This window comes from Hemicordylus capensis, chromosome 3 (genome assembly GCF_027244095.1).
Source record: "Hemicordylus capensis ecotype Gifberg chromosome 3, rHemCap1.1.pri, whole genome shotgun sequence".
In the NCBI taxonomy this organism is placed as follows: Eukaryota; Metazoa; Chordata; class Lepidosauria; order Squamata; family Cordylidae; genus Hemicordylus; species Hemicordylus capensis.
The window spans coordinates 253679131-253698780 of record NC_069659.1 but is presented as its reverse complement, the minus strand read 5'-3'; the positions used below and the strand labels follow the sequence as shown (position 1 = coordinate 253698780).

Below are 19650 nucleotides of genomic sequence, written 5' to 3'. Positions count from 1 at the left end.
GACTAAGAGACCATTTAAAGGCTCAGGAACCCTTTGCAGGCGTTATGGATTGATTAGCTGATTGGAGTGGGACACCTGGAGCTTAGACTGTTGAACCTTTTCACAATATTCTAATTTTCTGGGATTGTGGATTTGGGGTTCTCATGAGCTGTACGCCATGATCATCACAATGATAACAAATTAAGGCTTGACTTATCTCGCTTTGCATGTAATGCGTCTGTCTCATATATCAGTTTCACCTTTTAATTTGCATTACTGAACTTAATGAACTTTTGCACGATATTCTAATTTTTCGAGTTTCACCTGTATGTCCCGATGCTTCTCCACGATGTCCAGAGGGGCCACTGCCAATAAATGAGCTTTTTTCAAAATTCACACTTCTGTGTTTTTGTTTTGTTTTGTTTTAATTTGCTGGGTGGATTTGCGGAACACCAAGAGTCAGCAGAGGGGGCTGCTTGGCAACTTGTCTCACCAAGGGAAGACTCAGAAGGGGAGTTGGACAGCTGTGTTCCTTATGGTCTGCTTTCCCGGTCTATGGTCTACTGTGGCTAACTTTGCTTGGGAAGAATCCAAGCTGTTATTGAAATGGACTAAATAGAGAGCCGGTGCCCTTTCGGAATCTGTAATATGAGAAATATTGCAAACAGCTTTGGACACTGGAAGTACTGCTTGCTATGTACTTCTCCAAGACTGCCTTCCTTCCCCCTCCCCTATAGCCTGCCTTTTCCCAACAAGCTGGCTGGAAACCGAAGGCTGGAGAGGAGAAAAACTACCCGTAATCAACCATGCAGCTTTGGCAGTGTTTACCTAGGATGGCTGTTTTAAAAAGGTTTGGTGAACCTAGAAAATCTGTTCCAGGCTGGGCTCAAAGAACAGTGTTGGTAAGTCATGGTGGTGGTGGAGACCCTTATAAAAAAAGTATTGGTTCAAGGTTTGTTTTGGGGGGGTCTAATGGAGGGGGTGGCTTTTCACTATGTGTTGGAAACTCAGAGCTTAATTTTAAAAAATGAGAGCTGCTGGGACTCAAGTTTGAGACTCGGTTGTGACTTCCACGGCACTCTGCACATGCTCAAAGGGGCCTTTTTCTTGTTCACATAGTTTTGAATGGTTCTAGATGGACCCTAGTACTAATTAAGCCTTGTCAAAATGTGAATTGTCATGAAGTCAGCCCAGGCTAGCATCTCTCCAACTTCTCATTCATTCATGCTTGCAAGTCAAGAAAGGAAACTTTGGGATAATTCATGTGTGTAGTGGGGGAGGAGTCGCTGAAAAATAGAGCCCATTGATTTTGTTCACACGAATAAATTATCCTAGAGGAGCCTTCAGTTGTTATACATGACATAAGGATAAAAATGACCGCTCAAAATTGGGAGCGGTTCCTAGGAACATCCAAACAGATACATCCGCTGAGATAAGAACACTTCGGGTTGAACGTTCTGTTGTTTGGGCCAGTCAAACTTGTGGAACGCCTAGCCTACCATCAAACTAACAACAAAAAATGGTCTCTTGCCTCCTCTTCTGGGATGTGACTGGTTGGAGAAAAAAACCAGAACAAGGCAAGCTGTGGGAACACATAGAGGAAAAGGATCCACAGGGAATGTCGACAAAAGCCAACCCTTTGTGAATGGTCCATTTAATCCCTGAATTAGACAGCTGCAAATCTGCTGTGAAGCAGATTCACTCTTCAGATACCCCGTGGCATGAAGCCATGCCTGTATAACCTGCAGGTGAAGTGTTGCATCCAGCAGTATTTGGTAGCACTCCAAGCCAAGCCAAAAAATGTACCCTTTGAGCAACAGACTATTTGGGCAGGAGTGCCACCAGGCACTGCTAGAAGTCATGGTCTCTGTTTCCTAGGGGCTCATGAGAAATGCTTCTCACTTTTAGTAACCTATCTACATTGCTGCTACAAAATACAGTATTAGGGGAAAGCAGATGAGCCAGTCCTGGATTGGGTAAATGGGTAATCAAATTCTACATGCTCTGAGCTTGTTGTTCCTGAGGACTAGGACTCAGAAGATGTGTGTCAGTGGCTACATGGCTGGATTCCTGGCAGAACTGCAGCCTGAAGTTTGGACCCTTCAGCTCCCATGTACATGCAGGTACTCCAGCTCATGTTGCCAATCAGCCAAATGAAAAAAGTCTAGGCATGTTTTGTTGTTTGTTTTTGGTCTTGTTGGCAGAAAAGTAAGAAGAAGGAAAAGCAAGAGAAAGGCTACCTTTGCCCTGGGTTGTTTGGTTATTTTGACTGGATGTGTTCCTGAATTCAACAGACAGCTTATGCACTGAGTTCCATCTCCAAACAATGAATCTGTATGGAACCAGCTTGCCCAGTTCAGCTTGAATCTGGAACGGATTCGAGGGCTCGATCAAGCCCAGGCCTGGTCTGGTCTGGTCATCGAACCAGCTCAAGAGGTTCAACGGGTATACTTGTAAAGAGGAATCTGGCAAGGATTCCCCTTTACAAGTAAAAGGCTAAATGTGTGTGGGGTATGTGTGTGTGTGTGGGGGGGAGAAGGTAGCCTTTTAGAAATTTACCTTTAAAAATAAGCTGTGGTGGTGGCTGGGATAGCGGTGGTGGAGGTGGCCTTCCACACACCCCACCAGCCTGCCAAGTGTCACATTTGGGAGGCTGGCAGGGTTAGGGAGGTGGAACAAGCCCTTGCCACCACCTCCATCATCTCTGCTGATGCAGCTGCCCATCTGAGCCCTGAAATGGGCCGCAACGCAGCCACCAAGTCACTTGGGAGGCTGGCAGGTGAGTCAGTGGAAGGAGCCCCCACTACTGCCACTATGACTTGTTTTTATATGAAAGATTTATACGATCTGAAGAGAAAGCAGAGTAAAGCCAGACTACTAAAAGGCTACCTTTCCCCTCCCCTCCCCCTCCCCTCCCCCGTGCATTTAGCCCTTTACTTGTAAAGGGGAATCCTTGCCAGATTCCCCTTTAGAAGTATACCCATCGAGCGGCTCATGAGACGGAGATTTGGCTTGGCCTCAGACCGACTTGGCCTCAGACCGGTTCCCCTTGGTTTGGTTCAAGGGAGAGCCTCTGAGCCAGCTCACACATCCCTACTCCAAACCCATCAAAGTTCACTGATCTTTGCCACCTGGCTATCCTCAGAATCTGTTCTGGGCTAGGGAACTACAGAGCTGCGGACCGGCACTGGGGTGGGGGTCCCTTTAAGGGTGGGGGAGGGTGTACCTACCCCTCCCTCCGCTTTTCCCCCGCTGGTGCGTGCCCGTTTACCAAGCATTTGGGCTGCCACCCCTTCCCCCTCTGGGAGCAAAAGGCTTCTGGTAGCCTTCTGCGTGTGTGCACGTCACGTGCGCATGTCACGTCTCCGCGACGTGCGCACATGCAAAAGGCTACCAGAAGCCTTTTGCTGCCAGAGGGGGGAGGGGCGGCAGGGAGGTATCCTGCCACCCCAAATGCTTGGTAAACGGGCACGCGCCAGCGGGGGACAAGCGGAGGGAGGGGTAGGTACACCCTCCCCCCACCCTTAAAGGGACCCCCACACCAGCGCCCGAACCGCCGAACCGCCCCAAGGTCGGACTGGTCTGGAGGCCTGCAGAATGGCCTCCAGCCCAGTCCGAGCACATCACTATTCTAGGCTCTACACCCCAAGCAGAAGCTCCTGTTCCTAACTCCCACCTAGTTACTAGAATTTTTGGTTTTCCAAGATCCATGCAAGCAATTGCTTCCCTATTTACTTCAATACTGGGTATACTTTTATACATATAAAAATGGTTTGCTTTTTATACATAGCAAAATGGTGATATTTTCTCTAATAATCCTGATGAGAATTGGGAAGTACTTGTTCAAAAAGAGTTCTGTCTGCTTTCATAGTAATAATTATCAACCAGCTATGCTGGGCGAAGAGTATCTGCACCTCCAGCCAGCCCACTCACCCGCCATCTTTTTCTTTCTCTCCCCTCTACTCCACTGCTTTCTGGCTGGCTGGCCTGCTTCTTCTCCCCACCACCTGCTTCTCCCCCCCCCCCCCGGCTGGCCGGCTTCTTCTCCCCCCTGCCTACTTCTCCGCTGCCACCCCTCCCGTTTTCTGGCTGGCTGGCCAACTGGCTACTTCTCTTCCCGCCACCCGGCCAACCGCCCCCCGTTTTCTGGATGGCCAGCCAGCTGACTGGCCTGCTTCTTCTCCCCCCGTCCAGCCAACTCCCCCCCCCACTTTTTGGCCGGCCAGCTGGCCCACTTCTTCTCCTGCCCCCTTTCTGGCTGGCTGGCCGGCTGGCTGGCCCACTTCTTCTCCACCCCCTGCCGCTTTCTGGTCAGCCAGATGGCTGCTGCCGCAACCTCTATTTTCTTCCATCCCACCTGACCTGTGGCTATCCTGCAGCTCTCCAAACTCTCACGAGAGTTGCCATGCATGGGATTAGCCATGGGTATGCCTTAGAGAATTAAATATATAGATATGACCTTACTATCTGATCAACAGAGATTTGCTGTTGACCCATGTGTGACACATTGCTGCAATACCAAACAATTTTTGTACCTATGCCTTATACCTATAAGGACACTGATGTTCCTGTGGTATATATTATTCAATAAAAAAATTATACAGGAAACAATATTGATCCTAATTATTGCAGATTCACATACCTTTCACTAAGGAAATCTTTTCATGATTGCAATTAATGCTTACAATGGATTTAAGTATATCCTAAGCTTGTGACCCACAAAGCCAAACGGAGTCCATCAATGACTCAATATGTCAATGTTGCAAAATCAGGTAAGATTTCCAAGCATTTGGCAAGCCATAAATGGGCAGATGAATGGGCTGTTTTAGCTTGCTGAGTGACAAGTTGTGTAGGCCTGAAGTCATATATATTAAGTATAAAAGCAAGTTATAATCTTGATGGAATATTACAAAAAGGAAATGAAATACAAACTAGAATGAGGCAATACTGGCCAACATCCTAACGCTGTGAGCATGCAGCTAAAAAAGGCACTATTTAAGTTTAGAGGCTGTGCGGTGGTGGGGGGATTTTCTTCCCCCCCTCACCTGGAAGCGCAAGGTCATTTGTATGAAGGGCTACTTTTCCTCAGCCCCCCCCCTTCTTCTGGAAGTGCTCTGTGTGACATGAAAGTTGGTTCCTAAGGGTGACATGACCTTCAGGGATCTACATCCAGGTCACAGAGAGAGCTTCTGGAGGAAGGGGAGATCAGCAAAAAGTTGCCCCTCCCTCCTGTGTGTGAACCCCTGCTAGTGCTGAGTGCACTCCCTTTTTAGCTGTATGTGTGTGCCATTTGGATGTCAGTCACTGATTTTTCTACCGATATTTAAGTATATTACATCTCATATATATTTTAATAAAATATACTTATGCACAATCTTCAATTATCATGCCAAGAATGTCTGAGTTTCTGGTGCAACTAGCAATGCCATATTTGGATGGAAGTCCTTACATTTCTGCCAATTTTCATCCAGAAGATGGATATCTGAGATTTGTCTCCTACAGCTGGGTTAAATAATCATTTATTAAAGGATAGCTCCCCTGGGCAGTATGGTCAATAAGACATTTGGCTATGCTGAGGCATTTATAACATGTATTTAAAGTACGATTGAATTGCAGACATTCAACACATGCTAACACAAGAATAACACAAGCTATGCTGAGACATTTCTAACATGTGTATTTAAAGTATGAAGGGATGGCAGACATTTATCCTCAAGGCAAAGTTCAGCTACCATCCTAATTTTAATAATATTCGGAAAGAAGTAAGTCCTACTGAAATAAATGGGACCTACTACCATTTATTTATGTACAGAATCAGGTTGAAAAACCAAGTGTTAGAATACATACAGCTTTTGATTATCTATATGTAATAGGAGATTATATATATATATATATATATATATATATATATATATATATATATTCATATTCTCTAAGAGGGTACCTAGTAGTAGACCTTTTATGGTTAAGTTAGAACCATACATGACAACATCCAAGAATAAAAACTTGAGCTAATAGAGAATGAACATCCAATTTTCAGTCATTCGACATTTCACTTTGCATATTTAATGACCAGCTTTTTCACACATCATTAAATTTAAATAGATGAAAATAATCACAGCATTAGTTACTTGCTGAAGTTTCCAGTTTGCGTTTATGAGGTGGGTCTTCAATGATTCTGTTAATATCACCACGATTCTTTAGATCCACGGGTTTCTCCCATACTGACAACTGCATTGTAGGGTTGAAGAAGAAGACCCGGTCATCTCCAGTCCAGACTATACACCTATTTTAATTAATAAACTAGTCTTAGAGAATCTCAAATACACTTAAGGAGAAAAATGATATTAATTTCAGTGCTAACCTATTGTTCTCTGTAAGTGCAGACCAATTTCAACCCAACATAAGCTTGATCTTCCACATCTACATGATGAGCTCCATGCGAAGACTTCCAGAGGTGATTCCACCATATATAAAAGCACTGCTGACTCATTAGTTGGCAAGTTGAGACTTACTTTTGCATTGAGTTTAATTTAAGGCACATTTTCTAGCAAGCTAATTGCCATTAGGTTTAAACTACATATTATTCTTGAGATCTGTAAAATATCTCTCAAAGCATTTTATTTTTACTGCAATGCAGCATTGGGAGGTTACCAGTTTCAGGGGGTGTTTAACACCAGATTTGGCTTATTTTAAACCAAATTCTGGGTTACGGCCCATTTGACTCATGGGTATACCCCTTCGGTTCTGGCAACAACACCTAATGATGCTTCTTGATGTTTGCCCATGGGAGGAAACTACCATTCTCGCCAGCCACACACCCATGAGGCAAAAGCAGCTTCGAAATGGCAATGTTGCTCAGCATAATGGTACTGGGAGGACGCCCAGTTAAGCACTCACTTCTCTGCCCGTCAATGGATGCAGTTCAGTTTCAAACAAACAAACAAACACACACACACACACACACACACACTAGGTGGTCGATCATAGATCTGCTGTTAAATATGCTGTGAAATCTACCTTGGCCTTTAGGCAAAGCTCTATGTACCATTTAACCACTTATTTTAGACTAGCATGCAATAATAAGCAATAATAGGCTCCATATTTGCAATGCTGACTCAATAACACACAAAATGAATTGATTGCTTTAAATGAGTTGCTTTACAATTCCTGATGTGTATATGTTTATGTCAATAAAATGCTACTCACAGTTTTCAGAAAGTTTTAGATATGCAAACAATTAAAAACTAGTGGATATAAAAAGGTGTGTTCCATGGAAAAACTCCACAATCTGGTATCATTCCCAAAATTGGTACAGACTTAGAGACAAAGCAGTTTCCAGCTACTTTGCAAGACCATGCACCTAATCAATAGTCAGTTACAATCAATCCTATGCAGGGGATGGCCCTAAGCAATATGGACAGTTACAGTTACTTTATTGATGGTCATTGACCAAAACATTATGGATAAAGTTGCCATAACAGAAGTTTTATTGCTAAATCATATTATCCTTGAAATTTCCAACTTAGAATTGCTTGATGTTCCTGTTATTAAAATATCAATCTCAGTGTATTAGCTTCATACCTTTTTGCACAAATGAAACAATTATTTTAGTAACTATCATTTCAGAGAGATAATCATTTGAACAAAAATAATTCGGATGACATACACAGACTCTGCAAGTCTGTATATTTTTAAAAAGAGGATGCAAGTCTCAGACAATCAACCCTGGAGAAAGTTTTGTGTGCTTGAAATACAGGATGACTGTGTGTTCCATGGTACTAATAAATAAAGGAGAATTAGAGGGCATATGGCTATCTCCTAATCAAGAATAGTCTCGTCTCATTGATTTGAACAAGGTATTTCCATAGCTAGTAGACTGAAGTCTGCACACAGTGAATATGTGCTACATTGTATACAAGCTTATAATAAAGCAAGACAGCACTAGATGTACTTTAACTGCAAATGGAATGAAAAATAGTGGGGTAATTTTGAGCAGTAATTCAGGAAATAGAGGTTGTATAACCTTGTCCTTTTAGGACATTGTTACTGGTCTCAGAACACAATATCCCCACATTACCATAAAGTTTGCCCTTTGTAGATTAAAAACTTCCCAGGGTAATACATCACCCCAGAAGTGAATGAGTCAAGTTCCCCAAACCTATATTAATTATTGGAGTAACTAGTTACCTCAATACAATTTCTGCTTTGCAGACATGCTTGACTAATTTGGGCTGAGGTAGCAAGTTATCTCCAAGATAGCGCTGAGAGAGACTTGGAAGGTCTGCAACCTTCTAGAAGCCTTTGACAGTCTGTGCAGTCTTGAGCTTGGGCCTGCTCAACTCCGCCCCCCCAGCTGTTTTTGGACAACAACTCCCATAATCCTCAGTTATAGTGGCCAATAGCCAAGGATTATGGGAGTTTTAGGCCAACATCTTCAGGAGGGCCAAAGTTTAGCAGTCCTGGTGTAGGCAATACTGAGCTAGATGGACCAGTGGTCTGACTCTGTATAGCAGTTTCCTCTGTTCCTACCTCTAAATCACTTCCCAGGTAAGTCTGGGAAAGTCTCCCCCCAACTGAAACCTTGGGGATTTACTGCCAGTGATTGTAAAACTAAGCTAGATAAATCAATAGTCTCAGTATAAAGTGGTTCCCATAGCTAGGGGCATAGCTATCATGTAACAAGCAGGGACATTTGCAACTATGCCACAAAAAAGGTGCTGCCACCTATCCCTGGCATGGGATAATTCCCACTTGGGAAGCATGTGTACATGGGGGAAAGGGGAAGAGAGCTGCAATCTGTCCCTTAGTCAGGTTGCTGAGACCCAGCTCCTTCCCACCACAGCTGGCTCTCTCTCTTTTTTTTCTCTGAATTCTTCTCTCTAATGGCTGGTGGGTGGGGGAGAAAGAAGCCCACACAGAGTGCAGAAGAACCCAGGTGCTGAGGCAACTTTTTCCTTTCCAGTCCTGGAGTTTCAACAGAGAAGGGGAGATGACAATGATCAACTTGGGTCTTTGCGCATGGCATTCAGCACAGGAGTAACTTACTTTCCTGGAAAGATGAGATCCTCTCACAGGTATGCTCTTCATTTGGTGCTGAACAAGGTGAAGGGCAGCACAGTGGCATGGTTTTATTTTAGCAAAATTAAAAGTTTATGTTACTTCACTCTTAAAGTAAAGTTATGCCACTGTGCCACCCCTTGCCTTTTTCAGCATTGAGTGAACATTGAGTGAATTTTTTTCACTCAAAAATTCAGCATTGAGTGAATTTTTCAGCATGCCAGGGAGAGGATCTTTCCAGGAAACTTAGTTACTCCTGTCCTGACTGCCAGGCACTAAAATGTTAATTTGCTTCTTGGTTCTTCTGTGCTTGGCAGAATTTACTCCTCCCCAGTCTTGGGTATTAGAGAGGAAGAGAGGAGCAACTTAATTCTTTAGTGCCTGAAAGGCATAATCAAAATATTTTAATCTCGTCTATAAAGTCTCTGCACTTTCTCGTTTTCTCCTTCCTTCCCTTCTTTGAAAAGTGCTATTGAGTATCTAACAAGTATTTTATTAATGTAAAGGTAAGCATGTTTTAAAAAACAAAACAAACCCACTATGGTTACAACTGGTAAAGGTAAAGTGTGCCGTCAAGTGCCATTGACTCTTGGTGCCCACAAAGCCCTGTGGTTGTCTTTGGTAGAATACAGGAGGGGTTTACCATTTCCACCTCCCGTGCAGTGTGAGATGATGCTTTCAGCATCTTCCTATATTGCTGCTGCCTGATATAGGTATTTCCCATAGTCTGGGAAACATACCAGTGCAGATTCGAACCGGCAACCTCTGGCTTGCTAGTCAAGTCATTTCCCGCTGTGCTATTCGGTGGCTACAGTTACAACTGAGGCTGCGGGGGACGGGGAGAAACAACTGCAAATGAAGAGAAGTATGCAGACTTTTAAAGCTGTTCTTCATGACAGGTTTTTTATTCTTCACTATTCAACTTTTAATTTTTGTGTGTGAATATCACCTTGACATTCCCAATTATTTTATTTATGTTTTTTTTATTTAAAATATTTCTATACCACCCAAAGCTTATGTCTCTGGGCAGTTTATAATTAAAATCATTTAAAACATTAAATCAATTAACAATTAAAATCATTTAAAAGATTCAAAAGATTTAAAACACAGTATTCAAATTAGTTAAAACTATAAATCTAATTAAAAGCCTGGGTGAATAAGTGTGTCTTCAGTGCCTTTTTAGAAGTTGCCAGAGATGGGGAGGCTCTTATTTCAACAGGGATCACATTCCAAAGTCCAGGGGCTGCAACGGAGAAGGCCCGTTCCCAAGTAGCCACCAGATGAGTTGGCGGCAGCTGCAGGCGAACCTCTCCAGATGGTCTTAGCAGGCAGTGGGCTTATGGCAAATAAGACAATCTCTTAAATACCCAGGCCCTAAGCTGTTTAGGGCTTTATAGGTAATGACCAGCACTTTGTATTTTGCCTGGAATGTATCAGCAGCCAGAGCTATTCCTTCAACACAGGAGTAATATGGTCTCTCCTAGATGACACAGAGACCAACGTGGCTGCCGCATTCTGAACCAACTGCAGTTTCTGGACTACGTACCAAGGCAGCGCCACATAGAGTGCATTGTAGTAATCCAGCTTAGAGGTTACCAGCAGATGTACCACTGTTTTGAGGTCATTCACCTCAAGAAATGGATGCAACTGGTGTATCAGCCAAAGCTGATAAAAAGCACCTCTGGCCACCACCTCAACCTGGGACACCAGGGAGAGCGTCAGATCCAGAAGCACCCCCAGACTGCGCACCTGTTCCTTTTGGGGAAGTGTGACCCCTTCCAGAACTGGCAGATCACAATAGTCACCCGAGTTTCAACCCCACACAATAAGTAACTCCATCTTATCTGGATTCAGCCTCAGTTTATTATCCCTCATCCAGCCTATTACTGCCTCCAGGCAGGCGTTTAGGGGGGTTATACCTTCTGCTGATGATGTTGACATGGAGAAATAGATTTAGGCATCAACAGCATATTGATAACACCCTACACCAAATCCCCTTATGATCTCTCCCAGCTGTTTCATGTAGATGTTAAACAACATTGGAGACAATACGGAGCCCTGAGGGACACCATAGGAAAGTTCAGATTTTGAAGAACAGTCTCCAAGAGACATCATCTGGAATCTGCCAGTGAGGTAGGAGCGGAACCACTGCAAAGCAGTGTCTCCCACCCCCAATCCTCTCAGATGTTCCAGAAGGATACTATGGTCAATAGTATCGAAAGCTGCCAAGAGATCCAAAAGGACCAACAGAGTCACACTCCCTCTGTCAATTGCCAATTGGAGATCATCCATCAGGCCAACCAAGAAGTCTCCACCCCACAGCCTGCCCGGAAGCCAGTTTGAAATGGGTCCAGATAATCAGTTTCCTCCAAGACCACCTGAAGCTGGGAGGAGCTTATTTAATTAAGATTATTTAGATAAACAATATTAACCAAGGTTGAATATTACTGTGTATATGTATTACATAGATCTCAAAGCCCCTGCTAATTGAGCAAAAAGGCACCTTTTAAAGTGGTAATTCTCTTATATTTAGCAGGGGGAGAGCAACTGGCCCTATCCAGCCCCAGCACAGTACCTCCAGTGACTGTTGCTGGTGTCAAGCTTGTGTTTCTTTTTAGATTGTGACCTCTTTGGGACAGGAAGCCATCTTCTGTATTTGCTATTTATTTTCCTATACAAATAAGTTCCAAAAGGCTTTTTGGAAACTTTTGCTGAAAAGTGGCATATAAATAATAGTATTAGTAAGCAAGTAAAGCAGTTTAGTCCCTGTCCCAAAGGGACTTAGGACTTACAATCCTCCCTCCGCCCCGCGCCCCCCCCCCCACACACCCCACCAGCAAGAGCCTGGAGAGGGATGCTATGCTGGACTGAATGGAAGCAGTTACTCTCCCCTGCTAAATGTAAGAAGGGCACCACATTAAAATATGTCTCTTTGCCCATTTATTAGGGATTACAATTCTTGTTGACTCAGGTCCATTATACTTTTGAGAATGGCCTTGCCTAAGGTAACCTAATGAGTCCATGGCTAAAGTAAGGTTTGAGCCAGGCACAGTCTTTACAATTCTTCTGCATGAAGGGCATAGAGGGTGGGGTGAGTGAATCTTTATTTCTTTCCCCAGGGCCCACTTGAGCCTTGCTATACCCCTGCCACAGTAACACAAACAGTAATTGTTTCACAACTTTGAAGTTTAAATCTAATAGAAATGTTTAAAAATAATCAATTTTTGAATTTCAAAATCTCACTTTTGGGACTGTGGAACAGAGTCTAGATAAGAGAACAAACAAGGTTGGAGATCAAACCTGAAAATATTTTGTTTTAGTGCCGATCATAAACACTTCATGAAGAAATATGCAATTTAGTGCTTCCATGTTTCAGAGGTCTCAGACAAGGGAATGCAGTGGGATTACTAAACGAAAATTTACACATTAAAAAAAAAGCAAGGAAAGAACATTAAGTAGATTATGAAATTATTTATCACATAATAAATTATAAGTATTTTACTTCAAAATGTCTCCCAAATTATGGGTAATAGCTGGTTCCTTTGGGAAGAAATATATTAGGCAATTTTCTGAAACACTATCTGTCATGAATAGTTCTTCTGTCACTGTAATTAAAATTAAGCAGGAAATGTTGCAAATATTGATGTTCTTTGTTGTACTATTAGTATTTTAGAGAAATACATTGTTTCATAACTATTGTAGCAATGGTTAGGGGAAATGTCACAATTCCTTTATGTTTTTAGGTATGGTTTTTTTGGTGGTTGTTTTTTTAAAAAAAATTCACTGCTGACACTGTTAATCTCCTCAGAAACTATAACTGCCTCATTGACCAGGTCTTTGGCTCACAGTTGATCATAGTGAAGTAGATCATAGTGAGGTTGATAGAAAACTTTAAGAGCAAGAAGCCAAAGTACTATAAATATCACAGCCACAAAAGCATACACATTAAAGAGCCATCATCTGATTTGGGAGCAGGTGAATAAATTAGCACTTGATTGATTCAAGAAAAAGATTAAACTGACTGCCTTGGCTAAAATAAATATCTAGTTTATATGAAGCAAACAGTTTAAAAGCTATATGTGGAGTTCCACCAACCTATACATAACACTCTTGTTATTGATATAAATAACAGTCAAGGGCACGAGGCTGTGATAATGGCTTTTTAGGGATCTTTCCTTCAGTCAGTTGAGGATTCTGTGAATCTAGGCATAGCCATCCTACCTTCTTCCTTCTGATCCAATGAGTCAGAAATTCCAGTCAGTCCTTGTATCAGACCTACATGACTTGTGACTTACTTAACTAAATAAAGTTTGTCAGGTGCTCAATAAGCCTCCTGGTTTTTCATTCCTGTGGAGGACTGCAAAAAGGGGATGGATTATCAAACACCTGGGAGGTGACAAGACATTACTATTGGCCTGCCTCTGGCTTGATGCTCACAGGTTGTGTCTTAAAGCCAAACTAAATGGGACACAGGAGATCCATGACTGATATCTCCTGCATTGTTTAAAATCTGCCAAACAGTGCTGGGGAAGGGGATGTTTAACCATTTCCTTCTTTTCATTCTAAATCACCTGCCTAAAGTTGCTATTACCCATGTGGGGATGGGGAAAGACAGGTACACCCTCCCCACATGGAGATAATCACAGGGTCACAGGGAGGCATGATTTGGGTTGGGGAAATAGCATGAGAGTAAAGGGTTACAAACTCGTTCCCCTTTTCCAAACAGGTTAGAAGCTCCACACAACTGTTTTGAAACACAAAATAACCATGTGAGATTCGATCACAGAACTCCTGCTTCGTGTCTAATTGAGTTGGAGAATCATGTTATGATGCAACTTATCAGACCTAGGGATAACATTAATACCTGTGATTTTTAATGCTGGGAGCAAATATGGTTTATTCATAGTAGTTAATAAGTGTCCTGAATATAGCAACACGTTTCTGAATGTCAGAACCTAGACAGATTAGGAGCCACAGAAGCCACCACTGATGAGGAACAGGAGTGGACTTCTGCAGGAGCCTCTGGTATTGACGTGATCTCATCGTATCCTGAATCCTGGACAAACAACCAGAGGATGACCCTGTGATCTCAGGGGATCCAATGTCCTCTGCCTGAACTCCAGGCCCCACTCCAGGACCTCCCAAAATTGTTTCTAGGACCACAAGAGCAATGGTGGTACCAGTTCAGAGCCAACACTCAGAACTGGTGGAGTACCCACATGGCTGATTGACACTTCCCTTTCACCAAGGAGAAAAAGAAAGCAACTCTAGGTACAGATCAAGGTCAAGCTAGCTTCAGGAAGGGGAAGAGCTCCCTAGACCTATATTGCTTGAAGCCAGATAGTTGGTACAGTAGCTGTACCCAGAAGTTTCCTGTAAAGTCTACTCCTTGAGTCGGCTGCTCCCTATTCTATTTCCTGGCCCCAGTCTTGCTTCAGTTCTCTGCTCCAGCCTTATTCTCTATTGGCAGCTGTGATTATTGCCTCACTCTGTCTCACCTTCCCTGCCCTAGCACTGGCTCCACTTGCCTAGGCCATGGATACTGAAACTAAACAGTTATGGGTTCACATTTTTAAAAATGGTTGACCTTTTGGCACAGGATATTGCTTTTTAGGGCAATTTCAGAGTATGAATGAAAGAATGAAAGCAGGAAAGAATGCACAGCACACCGCCACCTCCACATAAATGAGTGAACTGGTTGATTATTTGCATGATGGACTGTGATAAGCAATATACCAGCACTAGGCTCAGAACTATGGCTGCTAGGCTCAACATTTTGCAGAAATAACTGGGATGGCCCTATGCATCCCTAACTCCACTGTTATCCAGCTCCAACTGTGACTATCTAGTACATTCCAGTGTGCTAATTTTGTTTTACAAAGGAGAAATACACATGGAAAATTTACATCTGAATGCAAAATCCACTAAAAAGAAGACAGCAGGAATCTATTCACAGATGAGAATCTTGCTTCCAATGTTTTCATGTGCAATTTTCAATGGAGAAAATACATTAGTTTACAATTAGTACTTATGTCTCAAAGAATGAGGAAATGCCTCAGATCACTCAGATAGCAGACCATTAAGAGATATACTGAAGTAAAGCCTTTTATAACTTTATGCAGATTAATATAAAAATAAGATTTTTGTCTGAATCCTCTCTCAGAATTAACTTGTACTACCTATTTTTTCTCCTGTTCCCGAATTCCAAGACTCTGGTCTATGACACAGGCTGTTCCCATCACTCTGGATGATGTGAAAATTCATTTCCAGCTACAAATGCATTCATTGTGTGTGAACTGTTACCCTTGGGCCAGCTGAAGCCTAGGCATTTATCTAATAAAAGCAAGGTAATAGCTTAAATGGAAATGGCCTGTTTCCACATCTGACTGAAAGACCAAGAAAAATGTCTCTGGAGAGTTGCTTAGAAATGGATCCAAATGGCAGCTCCCTCTAGAAATCTCTTCAGTTTCCCATTACTAACCCAATTTGACATTTAATTTAAAAATTATCGGTCTCATCTCCCAATATCACACTTTGCTTGTTCCTATTTGGCATGATAAAGGTTTCAATTATCCAAATGCAAAAGTATGGTAATCTGTTTCAATCATAGGGCACTAATTAAAATGGTGGCAATAGCAGAATTTTGTACATAAGATTTCTTAAGACTAAGGCTGCAGCCCCAACCACACTTACCAGAGTGTAAGTCCATCTGACTTCAGTGAGACTAATTTCAGAGTAAAGACAAATTCAGACATAACAGGAAACCAGAGATCCCTTTCCCTCCGGTTTCCTAGCCTGAATGTCTGAATTTGGGGATATGAGTTTGCAGGAGAAAGTGACTCATGGTTTCCCTCCCCAAACTCCAATCTGAATCTTTGGTTCAGAGTGGAGTTTGGGCACCACAAACTCCATTTCTGAGGTGCCAGCATTACATTGGAATGCTGTCACCTCACTTTGGGCCCCACAGAACTGGAGTTGAGGGAGGAAGCTCCTCCCTCACTCAGGCCCAATTGGCTGTGCAGGCTGTCCTTCTGTCAAGAAGGAAGCCCACAGAGCAAGCTCCCCCGCCTCTTTGCAGTCAGGCAGTTCCCACGCCCCTCTGCAGTCTCGCTGACTGCAGAGAGGTAGCTCTCCCCAAAGTCCAAATGTGGACAGGAGAGCAGGGGGAGGGGGGCACCGAACTACAGTTCTGTGTTACATCTTAATAGGTCCTAAGTTACATATGCTTAGGATCACACTGTAAGGGCACAAACTTAAAACACAGGGCATTCAGTGCAATCCTATGTATGTTTAATTAGATGTAAGTCCAATTATGTTCAGTAGGGCTTACTCCCAGATAAGTGAAGATAGCATTAGAACCTAAGAGCATTAATTATTTCATGTGATGAACTAATTATCTGCATCTGATGAAGTGGGCATTCATTTATGAAACTGTATGCTAGAATAAACTGTTGCTTTTTAAGATGCCAGACTATATGCTGTTTTTTTCTCAATCATAAAGTAATTTTTCTTAAAACATTTAGCTTTAAGCCAGTTGCCCTAGTCTAGTGAGGATGATCTTCTCCACTGTGTTCCCCATGTACACATAGTAAGTTAGATTAAAAACTCTACATCCAGCACCTGGGACAGAACATGTGGTAATTAATGCTGGATCAGGCATCCACTAGACATATAGCTGGACTGCTCAGCTTTGGCTGTGCTGATAATCAAGGGTGAGATGGGAACTGAAATGTGAACAAAGTTCAGAATAGTGATATCTCAAAGTTCAAAATAGTGGTAGTGAGTGAAACAAACTAATTAAACAAAATTTAGTATCACCTCGTAGTTTATGGGAGAAGAATTCTTGAGCAAATAAGTGGCATGTAGGAAATTTAACACATTCAGAGTTGATGAATTCACAGTAGTGGCTGGAAATAATGCTGGCATACTAATGAAGTACCAGTGCTCCATGAGACTAACTCGGCACCAGCATTTGCAGGTGTGGGACTCCCTTCTCCTGGAAGCTCTCTGTGTCAGTCAGAAATATGTCCTTGAGGGTTGCATATATTTCTGAGTGACATAGAAGACTTCCAGGGGAAGCAGGATTGATGAAATCCTCCCCTCACGCCCACCGACTGCCAATGTTGCAATACTTGTCTGCAGCACTGGTGCATCTCATGGAGAATTGATGGTTCATTAGTTAGGATGCCCGCCAATATACAGAGGTTAGTATGCATTAGTCATGGGCAGAGCATAGAAGGAAAACAGACAGAGAAACAGAACTCTACAAGGAATTGAGGGGAACTGGCCCAAATGGAATTCAGGATATGATAGTTTGGCTCTTTAAAGGACTGTAGTAATTGCATGTGTAGTGATTGTGTATAACAAGGAAAGGAACAAACTGAGATTCAGAAGTGATCCTTATTATAGGGTTCCAAATAAATTTGGGCTGTGAAACGAAGGGAGCAAAGGGGAGGAATTCTATTAAACACATTTTAGCATCCAATGTGAATATCTCTATGATGGCATGTCCGTTCCACATTCCTCCAAGCAAATGCAATGCCTCCTTATTTTCATTTAATGTACCAGAAGACCTCATGCTGCTTTGCATGACAGCACATCCTGTGTGTGTATTCCACTACCTGTGCAGTGTGTGTTGTGAATGTTCCCACAGATCAAATGCGGAGAGCCAGGCTTCACAGAAGCAATATAAAAAACTCACCTTTTAATTTGTTTTAAGCTTCACAACCTGGAATCCCACTCAGACTTCCTGTTCTTGTTCTCGAATGACATCCCAGCATATGCCTGGTGATGTCATATCAACCACAGAATCCATCAGAAGCATGGAGCCAACCTATGAGTGGAGAGGGTTTGGGATCAATTCCAGGTTTTTATTGGGTGTTTTAATTTAAGTTAACTGTTTGGCATCATTTTTGGTATATACTGGACTTTTATAAAATATTTTGCCTTCATTATCTAAAGATGTATGAATTAAGAAGATGCTCTCTAAAGGTTCGCTCCATGTTTCAACGTGATTCTGTGATGGATCATCCGATGGAATCAGCGCAATGCACAATGAATGTCATTTTAACTTAGCAAGCACCTTATGGCTAGTCATTCCCTAGAGATGTCATTCCCTAGAGACTAACCAAATCCTATTTTTTTCCCTATCCCTTTCTAGCTGGGCTAGCTTTTAATGGAATGTAAGATTTGGAAATGTGGCTTACATTCTGTGCAGTGCTCCCGGCAATCCAAGAGCAGGGCATGCCCACTGGTTCAATTCTACTCCAAACCACATCCATGTGACTAGGGAAAATTGAAAGGCTCCATCGCTACTAAGGATTGCATCCTCATTGTAATGACGATTCTCCTACATCAAGGAGACAAACTTTTATAGCAACAGGGCCACCTTCACTAGCCACATGGATGGGGTTTGAGGATGCAAGGAACAAGTGTGCGAGCCCCACACTTGGATCGACAGGGTGCTGCACAGAATATAAGCCTACATCTTCCACTTCATTTCTATGTGGATATTTTGAGGTTGTTCACATCACCTCCAGCCTCTGCTCAGAAGGGCTATGGGGAAGGCAATAGCTCGCCTGCCTTCCCCAGAAGACAGCAGTGGCCATCTGCCTCTCCACCCTGCCACACGCCCACACAAGCGGCGGCACATTGAGGGCACATCTGGGAATGGGAGGACTTCTCCCTCACACATCCCAGAGTGCGCCGCACTCGGTGCAGCCGCTCCACCCCTCTGGTTCACTGCCGGAAATGGTGGCGGGCTGTGTGGGGGGGAAGCCTTTCAATCTGGCAACAATGGTTCTCACAATCACCTACTGAGATTAACCGAACTAGCCATTTAACCTCGGCTAAACAACAGGTTAAAAAGTAGGGCTACCACATGCTGGAGCAGAGGGCTCCCGGTGCTCTAGAAGACACGAGCTGCCTGCGTTACCCCAGGCAGCCCGTGCTGTGTGAATAGTCTCTTCAGATGTCTTTTTAACTAGTAATCCAGCTGGAAGTTCACAAATAGAGTAGGCTAGAGAACACTATATAAGTAAATACATTAAGTGTGTTTATTTCTTTTTGTGCTGTCATGAGAACAGAAGTACCAATTCACAATGGCTATTGGTGGAAGAAAAAGGTGAAGCACTTCATAATGGTCAGATTTGCTATTTCCTCCCATTACCCCCTCATTATTAGCTATGGTGAAAGAGGCGTTTGACAATAGCACTGATATCTGATGAATGAAGAATAACTAGCCCAAATGTACTTACCATGGAGATCCAGGTACAGGAGTGGATGCCACGGGCTTGTTGCCATCTGCAGCATTGTCATCTTCTGGGAGCAGCTTTAGAGAGTGGTTCTTCACATGGAAGCATACAGAGATGAATCAGCAGAAAACATAGTTATGCACTTTGCTTAAAGAGGTGATAAGTAATCAAAATGACCATGTGTGACTTTTGGTCACATGATCAATGCCCCTACACTACAGTTAGATAAGAATGAGAGAGAGAGAGAGAGAGAGAGAGAGAGAGAGAGAGAGAGAGAGAGAGAGAGAGAGAGAGAGAAATTATAAACAGATGCCAGTCGGGATAGGAAGGTAATTCGTCTTCTCTTCTTTTGCCCTGA

At 42.9% G+C, this 19650-nt stretch overlaps 1 protein-coding gene across 3 annotated transcripts in view; it reads right to left on the bottom strand.

Annotated features, from left to right (window-relative positions):
* TCERG1L (transcription elongation regulator 1 like) overlaps nt 1-19650 on the bottom strand; it is a 277404-nt gene that overhangs the window by 37936 nt on the left and 219818 nt on the right. For all 3 annotated transcript variants that reach the window (XM_053312335.1, XM_053312332.1, XM_053312334.1), the window contains exons 7-8: nt 19296-19384; nt 6111-6265 (exon numbers count right to left, since the gene is read on the bottom strand). In XM_053312335.1, coding sequence (XP_053168310.1) covers nt 6111-6265; nt 19296-19384 — 244 coding nt within the window. The remainder of the gene's footprint in view (nt 1-6110; nt 6266-19295; nt 19385-19650) is intronic.